General features: G+C 49.0%; 1 protein-coding gene across 2 annotated transcripts in view; it reads right to left on the reverse strand.

Moving 5' to 3' along the window:
• Positions 1-620: 620 nt before the first annotated feature.
• XPR1 (xenotropic and polytropic retrovirus receptor 1) overlaps positions 621-22,160 on the reverse strand; it is a 115,970-nt gene continuing 94,430 nt past the window's right edge. Inside the window, exons 12-16 of one of the 2 annotated variants that reach the window (XM_084211104.1) lie at positions 9,095-9,261; positions 8,642-8,781; positions 7,411-7,638; positions 5,891-5,912; positions 621-5,790 (exon numbers count right to left, since the gene is read on the reverse strand). In XM_084211104.1, the coding sequence (XP_084067230.1) occupies positions 5,788-5,790; positions 5,891-5,912; positions 7,411-7,638; positions 8,642-8,781; positions 9,095-9,261 (560 nt within the window). In that variant the 3' untranslated portion in view covers positions 621-5,787. Of the gene's footprint in view, positions 5,913-7,410; positions 7,639-8,641; positions 8,782-9,094; positions 9,262-22,160 lie in introns of both variants that reach the window. The other variant, XM_084211103.1, reaches the window with a different exon arrangement.

Consider the following 22,160-nt stretch of genomic DNA (forward strand, 5'->3'; position numbering starts at 1 on the left):
GATTTCAAGGCTCTGGGCTCTCTTCTGGAGGGAGATTGATTGCAAGAGGCAATGAAGAGATTTAAAGAGCAAAATAAAAGCACAGACCCCAAACAACCCGGGCTGCTCAGCCTCTGGTCATGCGCTGTGCTGGCTGGACACCACCTTGGAGTGGGGATCAGCTGGGGAGAGGCAACCAAAGGCTCCCCAAAGGACCACGAGCCTTTGGCCAGCACGGCACAGTCTGGGCAGGAGCCTTCCTCCAGCACCAGCCCCTGGCATGTCGGGTGTGAGCTGGGCTGGTGCTGGGGGAAACCTGGGCTGCCTCCTGTGAGCCCCTCCAACCCCTCTGCAGACATCTCCCTCCTCCAGGCACCTCCACCTCCTCCCAGCACATGGATGTCCTCCACCTCCAGCGACATCCCACAGCTCCCAAGAGAGCAGGAGCAGCAGGAGCCAATGCTCCGTGCGTGGATGCAGCACAGGGGTGGGATTGGGAAGACACACACACAGACCAGGGACAAAAGAGCCATCAGATCATTGGAAAACAAAGAGCTTGTAATAATGAAAAAAGGACAGATTTCGTAACCAATCACTTTTTCCTTTGAAAAAACACAATCACAGTAACTTTGCTGTATACAACCACCTAGAAACTATGAAACAGTATCACATTGTGCAGTATTTTTTTTTTTTAAACCTACTTATCAAGAAGGGAATTCCACACTTCAAAAATTATATCCATTTGGGGAGGAAGGAGGAGGAGACAGCTAATAGCGCAGTCACAGATACATCATGAGTCCAAGCAAGCGGCAATTCTTTGTCCTCACCTTTTCCACTGAGCCAAAACAGAAGAGTGGAGAAGGGGATAGCAAAAGAGAAAGGAGAGGGGAAGAAAGAAAGCACCCACAGAGGACTAATCACACTCCATAATTACTTTTGACATCTACAGGGCTTCATAGAAAGATCATTTAGACCAACACAGCGGGGAGGGGGAGAGGAAGGCGGCAGCGGGGCCCGGGGGGAACTTTGGCATTTCCACTCCGGGCCCCTCCCGAGCGCCGACCCTTGGCCACGAGGACCTACGGGATGGAGAGGTCACGGTAACTTCTACCAGGATGCCCAATTTCTCCTCTGGAGTGAAGAGTTTGCAATTTGGTTTACAGAGCTCGAGGGACTGTCGGGCCGCGGGGCAGCGTGCCAGGCAGGGTGGCGCCTCTCGCCCGGGCCAGGGCAGCCTTGGGCTCCCACCGGAGCGGGGCTGGGGTGTCAGCATCGGGGAGCTTCCAGCGCTGTGTGCCTTCCCTCTCCTTCTCCAGGCTGTTGCAGCAGGGATCGAAGCCCCCAGGGATGGTGACACAGCAGTTTAGCCCACGGTGGCAGCAGGGGACACTCGCCCCAAGGTGCAGAGTTTGGGATTGGGGTAATGAAAAGGAGACAAGGTTTGATGAGGTGACAGCCACTGAGCCCAGCCGTGACTGCTGCAGAGGTACCCTAGGGATTTCCCACTCTTCCCCCAGGAGCCCCAGCCCCTCTTTTCCAAGGAGACAAAACAATCCGATTGCCTTCTGGAATAAAAAATTAAATTTAAAAAAAAAGAAGTTTAAGGCAGAAGATCACCTTCCCCCTGCGAGTGCAAAGCAGAAGGGCGGAGGAGAGGACGGAGGACACGGAGCTGGGATGCAGCATGTGAGCAAAGTGGCTTTTGTGTCCCCAGCTTGCCAAGCCACGTCCCAGCCCCAGGACACTTCCCAGCACGTGGCCTGACGCTGGGGACACAGCCCCTGAAGCCCCGTGAGCAGAGCAGGGCAGCATCCCTGCAGGACGAGGCCAAGTCTCCGTTCAAAACACAGCCAAGGCTTCACGCTGTCCCCACCGCTCGCTGGAAGTGAAATCCCCAGGGATTGTTATCTCCTGAAGCATGAACTGCTCTCCCTCCCTGTCTGCCACACTGGCCTTGGAGCTCAGCATCGGTACAGAGGCAGAACGAGCAGCAAAAGCATTTTTAGGGGAGTAGGAGCAGCAGGATCCAGCTCTGCTGAGATTTCCACCAGAGATCTCTCCCATTCCAAGATGTTCATGCTGAAGGCTGCTGCCTCCTTGATTCATTGGAATCAAACAGCAAAGACACTGAGAGAATGAGGAGGGCCAGGAGCAGGGCTGGGAAAGGTGCAGGATGAACACCATTTGGGAATGCACCTGGATGAGAGAGGTAGGAGCTTACTAGATACATAAAGACTGCAGCCAGGAGTGCTGCAAATGCATTTCTTTTGAAATGTGGTGGGACAGCATCAGTTCTCATTGGAGAACAACCACTCCTGCTTGCTGAGCCCAAAGATCCCAATCCTGCCCTGCTGTCCTGTCAGGAGCACACCCATGGCACGTGGCATTGCCCTGCCCAAGCACAGGGAGCTGGTGTTTCTGGTGACACTGTCCCAAAGCCACACAGGGAACCCCAGCCAGCAAATAAACTCTGGATGCTGCAACACCTCACCCCCTGCAAGCCCAAAATCCCCAGAGGAGCGGCAGGATGGAAAGCTGGAGGGAATCAGCATGGAGAAGCAAGTCCAAAGGGAATCTCCAAAAGTCACAAATGCCACAGTGTGGCAGCTCCGTGGGTTTCACCAGACCAAAGCAGCTCCACACCATCCTCAGAGCTGTACAATCCAACCTCCACTGAATCACGAGGCACAGCCCAGCACCCGAAATCCACGGCTTAAAGACTTCCTCAGCTTCCACCTCCCACCCAGCTGCATCCCAACACCTAAAGCAGTGGAAAAACCCCTCAGCCCCAGCTCCTTTTAACGTTGCTCTGTCCTTCTGGACTGCCACCCTGCTGCTCTCCCTGCAGGAGTGTTCTCAAGCCCCCATGAGCAAAGCCCAGCTCAGGAAATGCAGCCACCCTGGGAATGTCCCCACTGCCCTGGCTCCTGCTGCTCCCAAGGAGGGACAGGGCTATTTTCTCTCACCATCTGTTCTGCTTCATTAGGTCTCCCTTTATTGGCCAGATGTTCCTGTAGACGTGGAGCTATCCTGGCTTTAGTGCTCTCTCTCAGGAGGAATCTGCACGCCTGATTTCTCAGAAATCTCTGGGAGGGAGGGAACAGGCAGATGCAGGGCTGGGAGCTAGGAGCCTTTAAAAGCCACACTTCTGGGAATTCAGGCTGCTTTCCCCCGAGACAGCATCTTCACTGCCAAAAGGGACCGTGTTTTATTTTAGGAGATCATGTTTGCTCTTCATAGCAGGCCACCTCCCTTTTTTTCTTTTTTCTTTTTTTTTCTCCTTACTTCTCCTGCCAGCAAAGACAGAAAAAGGGAAGAGAAAGAGCAGAGCAAGGAGCAGAGCAGATGGACACACTGAATTCTTGCTTCCCATAAGGATTTGGGTAAACTACAGAGTAAGAATTTAATCACTTGCAACCTGACCCACCCCAGCATGCTGGGAAGCAGAGGGTGGGACAGTGCAACTGCAGGATGGACAGATGGACACCAGCCACCCAGCCATGCCCTGCCCTCCCCAGCCCAGCTGAGGAAGGCAGGGTGCTCCCAGGGGACTGGCATCACTTCCAAATCACAGAACCATGGAATGGTTTGGGTTGGAAGTGACCTTTAGGACCACATAATTCCAACCCCTGCCTAGGGCAGGGACACCCTCCACTAGACCAAACTGCTCACAATGTCTCTCTGTATTTTTAATTTCCTTTACCAGTAAAGCTCAGACTCTTTGTATAAAAAAAAGCCCCACTTTGCTTAAGTAACACCCAGTGGTGTTACTTGATTTGAATGAATCCAAATAATTTTGGATTACTTCCCTCCCAGTGCAGCTGCCCTCCCCTAAGCTCCCCAGGCAGGGATGGCTCCATTCCCCACTGCTGGAAGTACCCACATGTGGTTTGGACATGGCACCAGTGCTAATTAGGAACCTGAAATATTTTAAGGGGCTTTATATCCCAGACTCCACTTCCATGGGAATGGGAATGCTCTGTTTAAAGTATGAGCTGACCTAAGGGAGGTAAAGGCAGGAATCCAGGGGAGATGGACAGCACAGCCCCAGCTCATCCAGCTCTGCTCCCAGCAGAGCAGCCCCACACGGAGGGAGATGAGAGGAGCAGCACCACAACGGGGTTTTAATCTATTTAAAGGGTTTTAATCTATTTCCAACTCAATGAAGAGGAGCAAGTTTCCTTCTTCAGTTCCTCTGGGCAAGAGGCACAGCAGGCAAACTGAGGAAATGCAACATTCCGGCCGTGGGGGACACGGTGCTGATTAAGGACACAACCACCAAACAGCAACTGAGCAGAGATTCCTGCCAGTCCACTGCCCAAACTGTCACCAGCCAGGGCAGGAACCTCCTTCAGGAGTTTCACCTTTCCCCTGTAGACCCAGGGAGAACAAGGGGAGGGAAGGACCACAGGACTCTGAGGCCTCCATGGCTCCCTCCCAGGAGGAGGGGAGACCAACGAGACCATCGAGTTCACATCTCTCTTCCAACATGATTTGCTCAGCTGTCCATTACCCAAATCTGCTCAAGTATCCCACTTCCCAAACTGGGAGAATGAGATGAGTCAAGGGGCAGATGACCGGGACAGTGCCCAACAGAGGCTTTTTATAAACCAGAAGCCACAGAAGAGCTGTTTTCCACCTCACCTTCCCCCTCAGGTGGGCACACCACAGTTCTTTCCATGCTCCCTGAAACACACCACCACTCCTAAGCCTGATGAACCCCCTCTGTCCCATGAGAACTGTCACCTCTTCACCTTGTCCCACCTTGCTGGGCTGCTGGAGAACTCCTGAAAAGCTCCCTGCTCGGACTGAGATGCCCTCATGACACACCTAAGGCTTGGAAAAGTACTTTTGGATCTGGAGAATGAAGTTCCAAAGCCTTTGCTCGCTCAGTGGTTTGTGCTGTTGGTGGGAACCAACTCTCCTTTCCTTAGGATCATCTGCACTACTTTCACACAGGGAGAAGTTGGCTTTGAACTGGCATGAGAGACATGCCCAGAAGCAGTAGCAGCAACTAAAAAAATATCAGAAAGAGAAACTTTGGTTTAAAATAAAATTGAAAAGAAATAAAAGAGAGAGAAGGTACACACAAGTGCAAGTTGTCTCACTGAAGGGGTATTTGCAAGGGCCTCACCCCATAACCCTGGAGATGGAGATCTACATTCCCCACTTTGTTTTACTGTTACAACCTTCATTGCACAGGACTCAAAATCACTCTCATATGGTTGTTAAGTTTCATAAATAATGTGAAAACTATATGCAACAGATACATCATATTTCCAAAAAATTATAAGAAAAGTTACATCAAATTAAAAAGTAGCTTCATGAATGAAGATACTGCTCTAAGTGCACTTTCCCTGCAAGTGCAGCCAGTGCCTCAGCGCTGGATATGAAGGAAAAAAACCAAACAACTGAAAAAGAAAACCAACAACAACAAAAAATCAGATTTAAAAAGTCCGGTTTCAACCAGTCAAAACCGGGCCAAGCAGAAACTGAGTGTGCTCTTGGCACTGTCCCATGAGGGAGTCCCTATGATGCTTCATTATCCAGATAAGGTTTGTATGTCCTTGTTGAGACTGTAAACAATCCTTCTTTCCTGAACTGTCCTCTTTATTGGCAAAACAAAGTAAAATATTTTATTTTTTTTGTTTGTTTGTTTGTTTAAAATAGAACATTAAAATTAACCCAGAAGAAAAGAAACGAAACACAGTGAGCTTGTTGGAGTCCGTAGGATCTGGTCTGGAAGAGCTCAGAAAACGTGTTCAGTGTTTTCTCCTGTTTTCAGCTGGATCTATACCAGAGCTCGGGTCACTTGGGGAAGAGGGAAACAGAATGAGAAAACAAAGGATGTGGAATAAGAGAACGTGGCATCTCAAGTGTTCACTTCGTTTGCTAGGTCCTCTATCAATACCTTTGTGTCAGAAGCCTTGGACCTGGAAAAGAACAAAACACAAAACACTCACTGGGGAGAAGGAATTCCTGGAATGACGTGCAGACAGCAAACCCACAGTACACTCGGGGGAATAAAAAAAGGGAAAAAAATGTCTTTCTTATGCAGAAGGGAATAAACAATCTACTGTTTCACTGTTTCACACCCTCCCACTCACCCTGGGAATAGCAGAGCCTTGTAAAGATCCCCAGCTGTCCCTCAGCACCCTCCTCCTGTGGCACTGCCCACTCTGCCCATGGCCAGTGTCACCTGCCGAGCTGTGACATGGCTGGGGACACTGCACTGCTGGATGTGGCCACCTGCCCAGCCCTCCCCACAGAACTCCACCAAACCCTTGCAGGATCCAGAGGAGTGCTCCTGCTGGGCTGCAGGAAGGAGCAGGAAGTTCCTTAGGGATATGCCTGGCACATCCCCACTCACTGCATGTCATGGGCACGGCCGGAGGGAATCCCAGCAGCCTTTGGCTCACATTCCCTTTGCATAACATTTTTCAGTCTCTAGCAGCCACCCCAAGGCTGTTGGTATTGGTCCCATCCGTGCAGGGATAAGAGCCAAGCACGGCCCTGAGGCCAGAGCACACCCTCCTCCTCCTCCCACCCCTCCCATGCAGCGCTGCAGGGATTGCACAACACTCCTGACCCGCAGGGCTGCACAGCTGTGCTGCCAGGGCAGGAGGGACACAGGACACTGGAGCAACACTGCAGGGAAAACACACAGTGGGCAGGTTCAGGGACTGGGCTGCAGGGTGGGGAAATGTCTGGGATGTAAGAATGATGGGTGGGAAGAAAAAAATGTATGCGTTTGGATTTGAGATAGGAAGGAGTCTGAGATCTTACATATGAACCTTAACCAAAGAATAACTGGAATCATACAGAGACATGGAATGGTTTGGGCTGGAAAGGACCTTAAAGATCATCTGGTTCCAACCCCACTGCCAGAGGCAGGGATGTGAGTGACATCCATAGACCATATTGCTCAGGGCCAAATCCAGCCTGGCCTTGGACACTTCCAGGGATGGGGCATCCACAGCTACTCTGGACAACCCATGCCAGGGCCTCGCCATCCTCACAGAGAAGAATTTTTTCTTAATATCTAATCTAACAGTTAATATCTAATCTGTCAGTTTAAAACCATTGCCCCTTCCATCACCACGAGGTATAAAGAGCCCCTCTCCCTCTTTCTCATAAATGTCTGCTTGAGGAGAACCTCTCCTCCAGTTTGCATTTATAACCTCTGGCAGACTATTTCTGCAGGAGGGGAGCCTTAAAAGGAAAAGCAAAAAGGGAACTCCCTTTCTTGATGCTTTACCAGAACCCCAAATGCCTAAAGGATGGATTCATTCCCTGGCAGAGAGAGAAAGGCTCGTTTACTAACTGGACCTGCCCTCCCTCTGAAACCTTTGTGCCGTTCCCAGGGCAGGATCCCCAGGCCACGAACACCCAGCAGGGCAGGGCTGTGTGGCAGTGCAGAGCTGAACGTACTGTGAGGCGAGGCGAGGCCGGCGCAGGGGCAGGGACACGCTCAGGCTGCGCTTCCACTGCTTGTTCTTGCGGCGGTTGCGGACGCCGTCCTCCTGGTCCATCATCTGGTCCAGGAGCGTCAGGTCGTCGGCGTTGAGCGGCGCCACCGAGATGTCCCTGACGGCACGGAACTCCCCGCAGTTGTTCAGGTGCTCGTTCTCCAGGCGGAAGAAGTTCCACACAAACCGCCTGTGTGGATGGGTGGGTGGATGGATGGATGGATGGATGGATGGGTGGGTGGATGGATAGGGAGAAAAATGGGGAATTACCAACTGAGTTCCTCTTCTACAGGCGTTTCCTGTGTTTGGCAAAGCACTGGAGGAAAATCCAGTGGCTAACAGCAACATTTTTCCTCTGGAGAACAACAGAACCTGTCAGGCTTATTCCCTCTCCTAATATGGACAGCATGGAGGTACCTTGTTCAAGCATTACAAACCAAAGGCTGTTATAGGAAATCCAACACTGTTGCAGGGTTGGAAACAAAACCAAGCCAGGTGCCAGAGGTTCTTGCTCCTGGTAAAACACCTCACAAAAGCAATTAGTTTCTTTGTTCACTTCTTTTTCTAGTAAATTGCCCAGGTGGGACTTTTTGGCTTCTGTCCAATTGGCTATCCTTACATTTAAGGTAAAGTCCCCTAGGCCTATGAGGTGGCTTTTTCACCTAATAGAGGAGAGAAACTTCTGGGTTTCTTTCCTTTTTGAGGGGACAAAGGATAGTTTTGTCACCCCATCAAAGGGGAGGACATTCCTACAAAAGGCCACCTCCAGCCCCTACATGAGAGAGGGTGAGCATCAAGTTCTTCCCAGGAAGCTGTAGGGGTGGGTTTCCAGCTAAAGGAAAGGTGTTTAAAAGACCTGGAAGCTTGCAGGATCCAAATTGATGACACAGAATACAAAGAGGTTTGAAGATTGGAAACTTGAGAATCAAGTGAAGTTTCAATTGGAAATTTCAAGGAGAAATTTGGTAAAACTAACCCCTCAAGGTTATGTCATGGTTCAGAAGGAACTGCAAACACAGTGTGAAGGATTCAGCTCCACACAATGGCAGAGCCTCCTACCCTTTTCTTCACTCAACACCCTGTTTGGATTAAATACTCCTGCTAATCCTGGTCTCCTGGAAATAAAAACTAGTATATTCCACAAAGTGAACACAAAAACAAGAGAAATGAGCTGCTGAGCCCAGCAGCCTTACCGGAACACCTCGAGTGGGGCAAACACAGTAGAAATGATGTCTGCAGCGTAGGGAAAGATTTGCATGGAAGTGAGGGAGATCTGGATGGTCCACGCAAAACGCAGGATGACATCTTCTACAATGGCACAATAGTAGTATGCCTGAGGAGCAACAAGAACAAAACAGCTCAACAAACACCTTCTGCATCCAAAAGACCTCATCAGGTCTTCGGGATGCTACAGAATCTGCTGCTCAAACTCAAACAAAGCGAGGGCAATGATCTCTTGGAAATAAATTTCATTTGTTGAGCATTTCAACGAGAAATGATCTCTTGGAAACAAATCAGCTCTACTGCTGGAAAATCCCAGGCTGTAGCATTGAAATGCTCCAGTAAGCAACTGCAACATGCTCTAAACTCAGCAAGGTTAAAGTGTTACAAGCCTGTCCTAAGGTAGGAGCAGGCTGCATACGCACTTTCTGTGGGTAGACAATTCCTTCTCGGAGAAAGGTATTTTCACCAGCATTTTTGTCAAAGAGACCCCAGTCCATCTTCAGGTCCCAAATGAGGGTATAGCAAGAGCTGATGAAACAGAAGATAATCCACAGGTAGAAGAACACTTGGGTGTCACTGTGGTTTTTAGCTGGAAAAGAGAAGAACAACACACTTCTGTAGAACTGAGAGCACATTCCTTCTTAAAACAGCTACAAACTGCCTCACTTGTACAGTGGAAATCACCTCTTCTATCCAAGTTCTGGGAAAATACATTAAATACTAATCTGAGCCAAACCAACACCCTTAGCAGGACCTGCTTTATATTGTTATTCAAATTCCACTTTCATCTCGTTCACCTTTCAGCACTTGGGACTGAAATTTACATTAATATCTGGAACAAGTTCCCAGGGAAGTGGTCACAGTCCCAAGCCTGCCAGAATTCAGGAAATGTTTGGGGAACACCCCAAGGCACATGGTGGGATTCATGCAGGGCCAGGAGCTGGACTCGAAGATCCTTGTGGCTTCCAACTCAGGATATTCCAGGATTTTTATTTTCCTGGATTCATGGCAGAGCTGCCGTTCTGGCTCTGAACAGCAGGTGGAAGCTGAGGGCCACGTTTCACAAAGGACACGGGCTCGTACAAAGGATACAGCACTGACGCAGAGCTCAGCGAGGAGGGTTTGGTAAGAAAATATTTGAGTTTGTATTAACATCAACAACTGTGAATCAGTTGGTAATTCCCCCATTTTCTCTCCACTAAAAGCCGGAAGAGCATGAGCAGTACAGGAATCACCCCCAGCCATTTCAGAGCTTGTGGTGGCAAGGGAAAAGGCAGCAGTACATTAAAATGTACAAATCCTAAAGTAGGCTCTGCATGGAGTTTTAAATACCCATACAGAGCTCCTCTTCAGAAACAGGAGACTGTGGGCCCACCATCTGCTCAGCTGGGGATAGTTTCTCCAACGTTGTTTCCCACTCCCCCCTGAAAAGGTTATCTCAATTTGGCTACAATTCCCTACATCAGCTGGCTGGGGAAAACCAAACAGAGCTGGTATTTCTGTTTGCTTTTGGAAAGCTGGCTCCAAAATTTCATGCAAATAAACCCCATTATGATGCTTTGGAAGGCTGAGACATTTTGCACCTGGCTGCTAGCAGGAATCTCTCCTTTCTGTGCAGCCTCAGCAATTGCTCTTTCACTGATTTCCCTCTAACAAAGCAAACAACATTTTCAGTACAAAAAAAAAATGTTTTCAGCCCGAGCCCAACGTCACGTTAAACAACAACACCTTTTTCTATTTATGTGGCTTTAAAACAACAGAATCCCTGCAGCTGATCAGCCAGAGAGAAACAAGACAATTTTCCCTCTGTATTTCCAGCAATTACGATTAGATGCAAAGCGGCGATCCGATAAAATTAATGGAGGTGAAAATGAGAGTACATTCCTCCCATTACACCTTTCAGGCTTCCTGGACATGATGTGCAGGATATAGGTCAAACCCACACGCTCCTTCCCCTCTCAAAACACCCCCCTAAGGCAAACCTCTGAATGCCACTTATACAGCAAAGCCCGTTTTGCACGGGAAAAGGGCACAGGAGAGCTGCAGCTCCTAGCCCTGAGCAGCTTCCCTGCTTTGGGGCAAGGCTGGAAGCCTTTAAGCACTCCCCACATCCTCAGTTTGGCCAAGACACGGGTCCAGCATCGCATTCCTGGTCCCTGCAGAGCGCTGACGTCACCCAGGAGCAGCGCTCACGGATGCCCAGGTACCTCACACGCTGCTGCTGCTGCTGCTGCCTGGAAACAGCCTCTCCCAGGCTATTTTTAACGTGCAGCTGCCCACAGAAAGGGACACAGGTGAGGATTTTGGAGCTTAGCAATGAGGGCTGCACTGCCTGCTTTGATTCCTCTCCCCCCATAGCTCCTCCAAAGCCTCCACAACATTATTTCAGGAAGAAAAGGCAGACGCTGACATTCGGTGACTCATGAGACACTAAGCCTGTTCTTTCCAGCCTTATTTTTAGCTCATTAGATCTCCATGTTTAGTTCCCATTATCAGACCCTAAAGGATAATTCAGAGGCAGTTCATGGGTTGTATGTGCTTTCAAAGCACCTAAAATGCTCCAAAACACCCTGTGATGCTGCAGTGCTTCCTCTCACCTCAGGCTTGGAAGTTACATCATGCTGCTTTGGGTTGGGTTCTTTTTTGGGCTTTTTTTTCCCCCCTTAAGGATAGAATTCAAATAAACGGAGTCTTATTCCACTCCTTCATGGAGCAGCCATGGAGAAGGCAGTGCAGCAAGGATCATCCTGAGCCATGCCCTGCAGGAGCAGGCAGAAGAGCAGGGAAGCATTGCTGGGCAGCTCTTTTGGAGCTCTGTAGTCATGGAGAGGCCAGTCTGCCCCCTGATTCTCATCTCCAAGCACACAAGGGGTGAGGAAAACTCTATCCTAAGCTGGCAGTTACAGAGGAAGGAGATTTCAAAGATTCTTGCTGCTTAAACCTAAATCCCAGAATGGCTCAGGATGGAAGGGACAGTGGGTCACCTGGTCCAACCTGTCTGCTCAAGCAGGGTCATCCCAGAGCACGTGGCACAGACTCTTGTGAGCAATCACAGAGAGGAGAACTGGGAAGGAAAAGGACCAAGTGAGAAATCTAATCTCACCAATCTCAAAAGGATGTGCTTGTTTTCATTCAAGTTATCCTGGGCTCAGTTCCCCTCTCCCTGCCTCTTTCTGCAGCAGCCTTTTCAGTGGCACCTGGGGTCACACTGCTTGGCCCCTTGCTCCTGCTCCCTTTCTCACCAACCAGCTCTATAATGCATTCAGCTCCTGAAAAAAAATTCATTAAAAACCCAAATCACTCCCTGGTAAAAGCCCTAATCAGAACTAGCCCATTGTCTTCAGTCTTGGCCTCCAGTCCCTTCCTTTAATCACTTATCCTCCTTTTCCTCCTGCCTGCAGTTCTGTTTGATACCTTCCTTCCTTCTGTCCTCATTGGTATTCAGCTGGTGTGCAGAAATATGTTACTGCTCCAGGCAAGCAATTATAGCTGGGTCTCTGCTGGCTGGTCCTAGCAGCCCTCTCCACTGCTGCTCAGGGGGAGAGAAAATCAAGGCATTCATATTCTGCCCAGAGGCTCCATCAACTCCTGGCCTGCCGGTTTTCCAGGAGCAATACAGAGCTCTGCATATTTATGATGATGTCAGGGTCTATTTAAGCAGGAACTGTTTCATCCTGTGTGTTTTTTCTTTGTTTAATGAGGTGCTAGAAAACACCAAAAACCATGAGAGGGAGGCTCTGGATGAGAGAAGCACTCTGGCAGACCTCAGCCTCCCCAGGAAGGAAAAAAGAGGAAGTTTTCAGTACCCCATGGCACCAGTGACATCTCCCCCCAAGAGAGGCATGAAGGACCTTCCTGCTCCATGCTCCAAAGGGCACCACCACAGAGCAACCTCCTGAGCTGCTGTTATTCAAAGCAGCACGTGCAGGACAAAACAGCAGCAGCACAAAACCTCTGAAGCTGCAGGTGCAGCTCAGAGCCTGAGGATGGGCTGATTTCAGAGCTCACATTGCCATGTCTGCAGCCTGGAGGTGGGCAGTTATGTCAGAGGCTATCTGAGTCCACAATGCTCTTCCACTTGCCACAAAGCCTGTGGGAAGCAGCATGCCACGCAGCCTTCACCACAGAATTTCCATTAGCATCCTCAGTTTACCCTGTAACATGCAATTCCAGCAGATCCTCAGCACAAATACACCTCAAATTGCTCCAGAAGGTCAACTAGATAAATAATGGATGGCTTCCACCTTTGAACTGAAGCTGTGAATGGCCACAGTCCCAGAAACAGCCAAAGGCACTTGCAGCAGCAGAATTTACTGCCTGCAAAAACTGCTGATAGGCAATATCCTGGATGCCCAGACCAGCCCCAGGGGCCACAGAATCTGACTGGCATTCTGAGGGAGCACTGCTCTGCAGAAATCACAGCCCCTTCGAAGCACAGGCAAGAGAAAAGGCTGCTTTCCATCAAAGAGAGACAGCCAGTTCTCTCCTGAATGCTGTTAATATTGACTTTACCTCCAAAGAATTCAGCTGTTTACCCTGCTGAATTATTCTGGGGAATGTAAACACTATATAGTATTCAACACAGCAAAAATCAATGCCATGTATTATTGAAGGGCTGGATAAGAGCACAATGGCCCCTGATAAGCATTCCTGGCTTGTCACCCACCGTGAGTTGTGCTGATGGGGAGGGCTCTGATAACAGCTGGAGGTTATCAGGGAACACAGCCAGGTAAGCCCTGCTATACAGAACACCAACCCAGCCACAGCAACTCTGCCAACTAAACAACTCCCAGTCCAGGCCTGCCAAAGCCAGCCTCAATCACAGATTTAAACAGAAGCAAAGCACAGATGGATTTAGTGTGCAAGGCAAGCACAGCTCTGAGCAGGCCTAGGAATGGTGTGTGCCCATTATCTCCATCCCAGCACACCACAGAGCAGGGTGACAGCCAGAAGTGACTTATCTACAGAAGAGCTGCCATCAGAGTGACATCCCCAAGCATTTGTCTAACATCTCAGTGCTCAAAGCACAGCATTACCTCTCCCCTCAGTAATTAGATATCTTAATGAGCGGGTAGCTGCCTTTCTGCCCGGCCAGCACGTCCTGCTGTTTAGCACTGATCAATGGCAGGAGCAGGACATGACAGGGGACTTGATGCAGTTAAAAGGCAAAAATAACCCACAGGAGCACAGGCAAGGCTGGCTGTGGAGAGCTGATGGGCCCTGCCAAACACTGACTCTTCCCAAAGAACCTTCCCTTGGATTGTGCAAACCTCTGCAGTCGCCTCCGGGCACAATTTAAGCAAAGCAGCAGCAAAGAACTGTCAAGAGGCAACATCTCACATCTTCTTTTAGCCAAGAGTCTACATGTGCAGAGCAGGGAAATCCCAAAATCGTGTTTGGATTAAAAACCCTCTGCAGGTTTGCGTTGGTTTGTGCCTAATTTCAAGACATGGCAGCAAACTCCTGGCTTGTAGCTCACCAAGTGACAAATGTGATTTAACTGCAAACAGGAGGAAGCATCTCAGCCGTGGCTGAGATTGGAGCTGGTTCTTTTTTGGTGCCTCCTTTAGCTTTTGAGAAGTGCTCTTAGGGAAAGGTTAATCCCTACCTTGAGAAGGATGGGGTTTCCAGTCAGAGCATTTGCCAGAAGCCTCACTAGTAAGAATATCTGGATTCATGATCAGAAATGAATAGCATGGGGATGGGGACACAATGTCATCTGCTACCTCTGGAGTCCTTTGACATCCAACAGCAGATTCTTTCAAAATTTACTTCTTTTAAAAGCAAAAGATAAAAATTGTTAGATGACTGCATCTCCTAAATTTCTGCACCACCACAAACTCCAGACCTGTGTGTATCTGACAGGAAGATTGCTTGTAATGCAGCCACTTGCTTTTCTTAAAATGTTCCATTAAAAAAAGGGTCAGGCTTCTCACCTTAAGTGCCTGTGAAATTAAGAATCAGTAGGTCACCCTTTTAACTTACACCTCATTCATTAGCATTCCCATTTCCCCAGCCACCTTTAACACAAAGGCATAATAAGTGACATTTGTGTTATTCTAAAGAACAAAAGCTACTCAGAGAGCTATAAAAATTTTAGTAACGACCAGTCATAAACAGCAAAAAAAGTATTTAAATTATCAAAAAAGAAAGTTTCCAATAATTTAAGAAACCCAACAAAAATAACTAAAACTGAGTATACTCAACCAATTTTTAAGACTTTAAAATTAAGGGAAAAGTTAAAGTAAAAAAATAAAGACTAAGAAAATAAAATTTTAGTAGACACAGAGGCAACATAGTCAATATTAAATAAAACCTTAATACCTGTAACTAATAATTATGCTATAGTCAGGGGGCAACTAGCCAATCTAAAAAAGCATATTTTAACAAACCATCAAAATATAAACTTAGAAAACAAGTGAAAATTCATAAGTTTTTGTATACACTCGACTCTCCAAAGGCACTGTTGGGTAAGAACTCATTAAAACAACTAAAAGTAAAGATCACATTTAAAAATAAAGAAATTATTTTAAAAGTAAAAGACCAACAATATGTCAAACATACTAAACCTAATATTAACAATTAGTAAAACCAAAATTAAAAACAAAATGTGGCTGCTCCTGCTGCAGCATTCCAGGGATGCTCCTGGCTCCTCCCAGCTCCACCATCACTGGGATACTGGGCTGGGTGTCAGCAATCAGCTGAGCTAACAGGAAACCAGGAGAAACCAGGGTACCACAGAGCCCTGAGGAGGTCAGAGGCCAGGATGAGAAATGTTTGCCCATGGCAATGCCTCCCAATTCCTCACTAATGACACTGCTGCCTCTCTGATGGAAAGGATCAGAAAGACTGCCTAATGAACACAACTCATTACTGGAGGCCTCCTGGGCACGGGATGACAGGGTTGCAGACAAAAATTCATCCTAGCTCCCAGCAATGTGACAGACTGTGCATGTTTTGGCTCCAAATAATCATCCTGGTGGAGCTGCCAGTGTGCTGTGCTAAGGGAAGGCGTGCGAAAACGGCAAGTATTAAGAAAGAAGCCAGTTAATCCCATTACAAAGTTTGTTTTACTTCAAGAGGTCAATCCAAGCACTCTATAAGGCTCTTGTGACACCTAAATCAAATGCTGACAGCTCTTTCAGTGCTGAGGAAAAGGGGAAGAGATGGGAGATCTTGTACCAACACACAAGTGAGGGAACAGGATCTCCCAAATGCTACTTGCTTCACTATTTTGTGATTTTAAAAGCTTTGTGCTTACAAAAATTCTACATGTTCACTTATATTGCTCTGCCCCACCCCCTAAAAATGAACTTATCTATCTCAGCTGGGGGACTATGCACTGTTGTCATTTCAGTCCCAGTTCTCACATCACCTCACTGTCTCCTGCTGTAAGCATGTAGGATCACAGTGCTTTATTGTCCCACCTACCAGCGGCCTCACTCCATGGGGGCTGCCACCTGCAGCTTCTAACACAGCAATGACAAGGGCTAAGTGACACAACCCTAACCACCCACAGAGCTCAGGTGCAGCCAGGTACCTCCTGCAGCCCCCAGGGGCACAGCTGCATGTCACCCCTGCCTGCTGTGCATCACCATCAGATGATGGTGACCAGAAACCTCTGCAGTCGCCTCCGGGCACAATTTAAGCAAAGCAGCAGCAAAGAACTGTCAAGAGGCAACGTCTCACATCTTCTTTTAGCAAAGAGTCTGCATTTGTAGAGAAGTGAGAGCCCTCCTCAGGGCCCTCATGGGGACAGAGCATGGCACAAGCAGTGACCTGTCCCTGGCAGAAGCAGGCACCTGTCCCTGGCAGAATCAGTGACCTGTCCCTGCAAAATCAGTGACCTGTCCCTGCAGAACCAGTGACCTGTCCCTGCAGAACCAGTGACCTGTCCCTGCAGAATCAGGCACCTGTCCCTGCAGAATCAGGCACCTGTCCCTGGCAGAAGCAGTGACCTGTCCCTGCAGAATTAGGGACCTGTCCCTGCAGAATCAGTGACCTGTCCCTGCAGAAGCAGTGACCTGTCCCTGGCAGAATCAGTGACCTGTCCCTGCAGAATCAGAGATCTGTCCCTGCAGAAGCAGTGACCTGTCTCAGTGTGACACAGTGTCACCACTGGGAATGGCCAAAGCCATCCTGATTAATGAGGAGTGAGCAGCAGGGAGAGACCTGGGAATCTTCCACTGCATTTTCCAAAAGCTGCACATTTCCCATTTGTCTTGCTCTGGTCAGACCTGCTTGAAGCTCTCTATTAATAAGGGACGGTCCAACACCTTCCATTAATCGTAGGATGGCTTTTGCCTTGACACTCCACATCTCTATTCCGTGGCCCTTTTCTCTTAGGGCTGCCTTTAAAAATCATAAATTAGGCATTACTGCAGAGAAACCTCTTTCTGAAGTGATGGGGAGAGCACAGACAGAAGCACTGCCCTTCAGAGACAGCCCTATTTAGTTAACTTCCGTATTTTTAATTACTGCCAATTTCCTGGGCTGTTTAATGAGAAAGTGCATGGCAGTTCCATTATCTTAGACCGACCTAGGGCTCTCCAGGGCACCCCAAGTCAATGGCAACTGGTGTTCAGCAGGCTCATGTGGAGTACCTGAAAAAACTGTGGGAGCAGGATGGAAGAAGAGATGATTACTCAAGTTTCCAGGCCATGTGGATTAACTTTGGAATAATTCAGAGGTTAATAAATAGCAGGATTCTACTTAGACCACAAGGATTTCATTGAATAAAGTGTGTGAATCAAACTGACAATGTCCACAAACCATCCTGCCTTTCAGTAAAAGGATAAAATCCCACACAGCCAATAGCAAGGTAAACAAAAAATGGTCACACCCAACCAGTAAATCCCACAAAACAAGAAAATTATAAAAGAGAGGCACTCAAGAAGCTCAGTTCTTCAAGCACAGAAGCCAAACCTATATTTTGGTATTTCCAATGACACCATGTGAGCAAGCTGCATCAAGGTGAGAGAAAACTGTCAGCAGCAAAACCACGATGTCTCATTTTAAAAGGAATAAAGTTGGAGCATAAATCATGACTAAAGCTTCAGAAGTGACCAGCACTCCTTGAGCAGTACAACACAACTGTTTCTTAGAAGAGCTGAACACCTAAATATAACAACCCTATCCTACACAGCCTGAGTCAGGTCTGAGTGAGGAGTGAAACCAAAGCTGGCTATTCCAGATATGTCAGTGTGCCTTCTTTAATGCAAGCACAATGTATACAAGAAGGGAGGCCCATGGATGTCCCTCTTTGGAATCCCCTAGGTGTAAGGAGGACATGCACCTGCTGGAGTGAGTCCAGAAGAGGCCATAAAGATGCTCAGAGGGATGAAGCACCTCATGCTGAGGGAGCTGGGAGTGTTCAGCCTGGAGAGGTGACCAGATGGCTCTGGTGAAACCTTAGAGCCCCTTCCAGTGCCTAAAGGGGCTCAAAGACGGCTGGAGAGGGACTTTGGACAAGGGTCTGGAGTGACAGGACAAAGGGGAACGGCTACAAACCGACAGAGGGCAGGGTTAGATTAGATGTGATGAAGAAATTCTCCCCTGTGAGGCTAGTGAGGCCCTGGAACAGGCTGTCCACAGAAGCTGTGGAAAGCATCCCTGGAAGTATTCAAAGGTCAGGTTGGACAGGGCTTGGAGCAACCTGGGATAGTGTAAAGTATGTGGGTTGGAACCCCATGATCTTTAAAGTCCCTTCCAAGCCAAACCATTCTATGGTTCTACAAACGCTGTGATAATGTGGACTGAAGTGGGAGCCTCTTTAGTGGTGCACTTGTCAAGCAGAGCACATCTGCTTTTGGCAGAGTGAAAACACAGCAGAAAGCAGTTGCGTGTCAAAACAACGCCGCGCTCGGGCTGAATATTCCGCCGCAGGCTTGGGCTTAATCATCTGCTTCCCCAGCAGCACGTAGGTTTCCCTAGGGATTAAATAAGGCAATGTAATACTCTGTTGGCTGGCTCTGGGGAAAGCTACTCAGCACTGGCAGGGAACTTAATGCCAGCACTGAGCTCCTTAGTGCAAAGCAAGGGTGGGAAAGAAGGGGACGGAGCGGGCAGGGACTGGCGGCTCCCCGGTTGCCAGGTAGCTTCAAGTTACAGCCATGCCTCATTTGCCTGAGCAAACACACCCTGCAGCATTATATTTACAGAACACGGCCTTTGCTTCCCATTCCTTTGGGAGAGATAAAAATACTGAGAATTCCTCCTCTGGGAACTCAGCAACAGTTGTCCTCGTGCTGTTGCTGTTGTCCCTGAAATGTGGCTGTGCTTGTGAGCCGTACTGGAGGCTGCGCTCGTCTACGCCACCACTGCTTGCTCCAGAATTATGTTCTGTGGTAGCTCCTCTCCCACTTGCTTCACTAATCCAAATGATACCTGAATATCAAGATGACAGCTTGGAGTTACCCCTGTAAAGCTGGTCTGGTCCCAGACCAACAGCATTGCAAGTTTCAGAGCAGAAACCTAACAGAATTCACTTTGCTCTCTTAACGGTCTGACATCCAAACTGCACTTAGCAGAAGAAATTGCACCCTGCATCTGAATCCAAGGAAAGGAAAGGAATGGCTTCTCCCAAGGAAGAAAGAATCAGAATTATGCACTGCCTGAGCAATATGAATTATTAAACAGGGATATTTTGGGGAAACAGATACTTGTCAGAGCCCACAGTACATGCTGCTACTGAGGGGATCCTTCACTAGAGGAGGTTTGGAGTAGGGAATACCACACAGGACTAGAACAGAAACATCACTTAATAAGGTGACATTTGTTTAGTTGGAGTTCTTTTCCAACAGCAAACCCAGGAAAACACAGAGTGCTGTCAGCACTGTGTATGAATTAGCTGCTATCCACAGCAGCAAACCCTCCCAACCACACAGCCCATCTTCACATGGCTGGCAGGCACTGACTAAAACCCACAGAGCAGCTACAAACTATCCAGTGCTCAAATGAAGGGAGGAAGATGAGACCTCTCAGAGGGCTGTGATGTCCCCAGGCCTCCCAACTGGACAACAGGCACTGGTGTCCATTACCTGACCTCCCAAGGAAAGGGCAGGGATTGCCCTCTCCTCCTGGCAGCCAAAAGCTGTCATTCCAGAGGTGTAAGTCACAGGCTTGCAAGCACAGGCATGGAAGACTGTTAAAATAAAACTCTTGATACCACTGAAACGAATAGGTTTGTTACTGAAATTTAGAGCAGGTCTGAGGAGCAATGATCTTCACTAATTTGACACCTGTTTTGGGCAGTACTTTCTTCAGAACACACAGCTCTCCTCCCAACAGATGTTTAGGAGGTAAGAGAGAGGTGTTTGCTATCCTTGGGCAGACACAGGGAAGGTGTGGGCGAGCAGCACATCTATTTTCAACAGTAGCATCATAACAACTTGATGATAAACAATCTGATTCCAAGTTCCAAACAAACTGGTGATCTATGTAAAGCACTTAGATAAAATTTCTTAACAGGTACAGCACACTAGAAAGTGTGCTTATGGCAGGATGGGAACAGGCCTACAGGCCTGAGGAGACACGACCAGGGCTTTAGGCAGCTCTCTGAAAAGCCAGCACAGTGACATTTACAAATCTCTGCTAATGTGTAATTTCCAAAGGCCACGAAGCTTCCAAATTTTTTTTGTACAACGCCAACAACAACGTGCTACTGACAAAACTGGACAGACAAAAGCTGGGAGTCAGGAATGTCTCACAGCAACTGGAACAAGGCTCATAAACACCTCATTACAGCCCACTCCCTGCCAGACTGGGAGAGGGAACACCAGTTATGTGTGGCAGCAACCAGAATTGGGGTAGCAACACTGGCACGGATGAAAAACTTCAAGGGCGGTGGAAGGAGGTCAAACTCTTCAACAGGAGCTTTTGGCAGAGACTGGTTCTCCTCCTGGTTCCAACCTGTCCTGGGCTGTGGGATATGTGTGTATTCTATTTGCCATCTGTCAGAGCTGGGGCAGTTCTCTGCTGTTCACTGGGCAGTTTTCTTTATCTCTCCCACAGCCAATCCTCCCTCCAGGAGATCTCTGCTGTTCATGGGCCATTCATTATTGATTATCTCCTGTCCATGGCCAGTGAGTGTCCCTGCAGGGCTGATCCAATTCCACCATCCCATGGGGAGATGCTGTGCCCAGGGCAGGAGCCAAGCATTCCTACCTGGATACAATCTGCCCTGGAACAGCACAGCAGCCTTTGCCCCCTGCATTCCCAGAGGAGCAGCTTTCTCCTGCCCTGCATTCCCCGAGGGAGAGCAGGCCCAGCTCCAGCAGCCCTGGAGCTGCAGAGGAAAACTCCCCCCTTGTGCAGGATCCTGCTGCAGCAGAGCCACAGCTGGCACTGCAGGAGGGCTGAGCCCCCATGGGATGGGACTGCGCCACCACCATGGGATGGGATGGGACTGTGCCACCCCATGGGATGGGACTGTGCCACCACCCTGGGATGGGACTGTGCCACCACCATGGGATGGGACTGTGCCACCACCATGGGATGGGACTGTGCCACCACCATGGGATGGGGCTGAGCCACCACCCTGGGATGGGACTGTGCCACCCCATGGGATGGGATGGGACTGTGCCACCCCATGGGATGGGACTGTGCCACCACCATGGGAAGGGACTGTGCCACCACCCTGGGATGGGACTGTGCCACCCCATGGGATGGGATGGGACCGTGCCACCCCCTGGGATGGGACTGTGCCACCACCCTGGGACTGTGCCACCACCCTGGGATGGGGCTGTGCCACCACCCTGGGATGGGACTGTGCCACCACCCTGACACACAGGGGCACAGGGCCTGCTCTGACTCTGGCAGTGGGTTTTGTTTGTACTATTGCATTTGTATTTTAATTTTCCTAGTAAAGAACTGTTATTTTCTACTCCCTTATCTTTGCCTGAGAGCCTTTTAATTTCAAAATTACAATAATTCAGAGGAGGGGGTTTACATTTTCCATTTCAAGGGAGGCTCCTGCCTTCCTCAGCAGACACCTGGCTTTTCAAACCAAGACACAAGCCCATCCCAAATGAAGGCTCTGGCAATGTGTCCCCCCTGAGGGAGGCAGAAGCATTAGTCAGGCTCCCCAGAGCAGCTCTGGCTACAGAGGATGTAAGCACTGATTCTGCAGCCAGGGAATCTGCCAGTGCCTCATCCCAGGCTCTGGCAGTGGTGACTAACTGGACCGCAGGGCTGCAGAATGTCACTGAGCAAACAAGTTAAAACAGGAACAAGCTTCAGGGACAAGGCAGCAGGGAGGAAATGCACAGGGGATGCTCCCAGAGGATGCTCCCACACCAGCTCTGGATACAGAGCCCAACTCCCAGCCTTCAGCCAGCTTAGGCCACTGCCCCTCCCTGCCACTAAAATACACTGACAAACATCATCAGTGTGACTCTTGGCCCAGCCATGTCAAAGCAGACATTTCTTGGCCATGGGAAGGTTTCTAACAACCCTGCCACCCTCCCAAAAAACCCAGCATGTTAACTA

The sequence above is a fragment of the Fringilla coelebs genome (assembly GCF_963513975.1).
Source record: "Fringilla coelebs genome assembly, chromosome: 9".
Taxonomy (NCBI): Eukaryota; Metazoa; Chordata; class Aves; order Passeriformes; family Fringillidae; genus Fringilla; species Fringilla coelebs.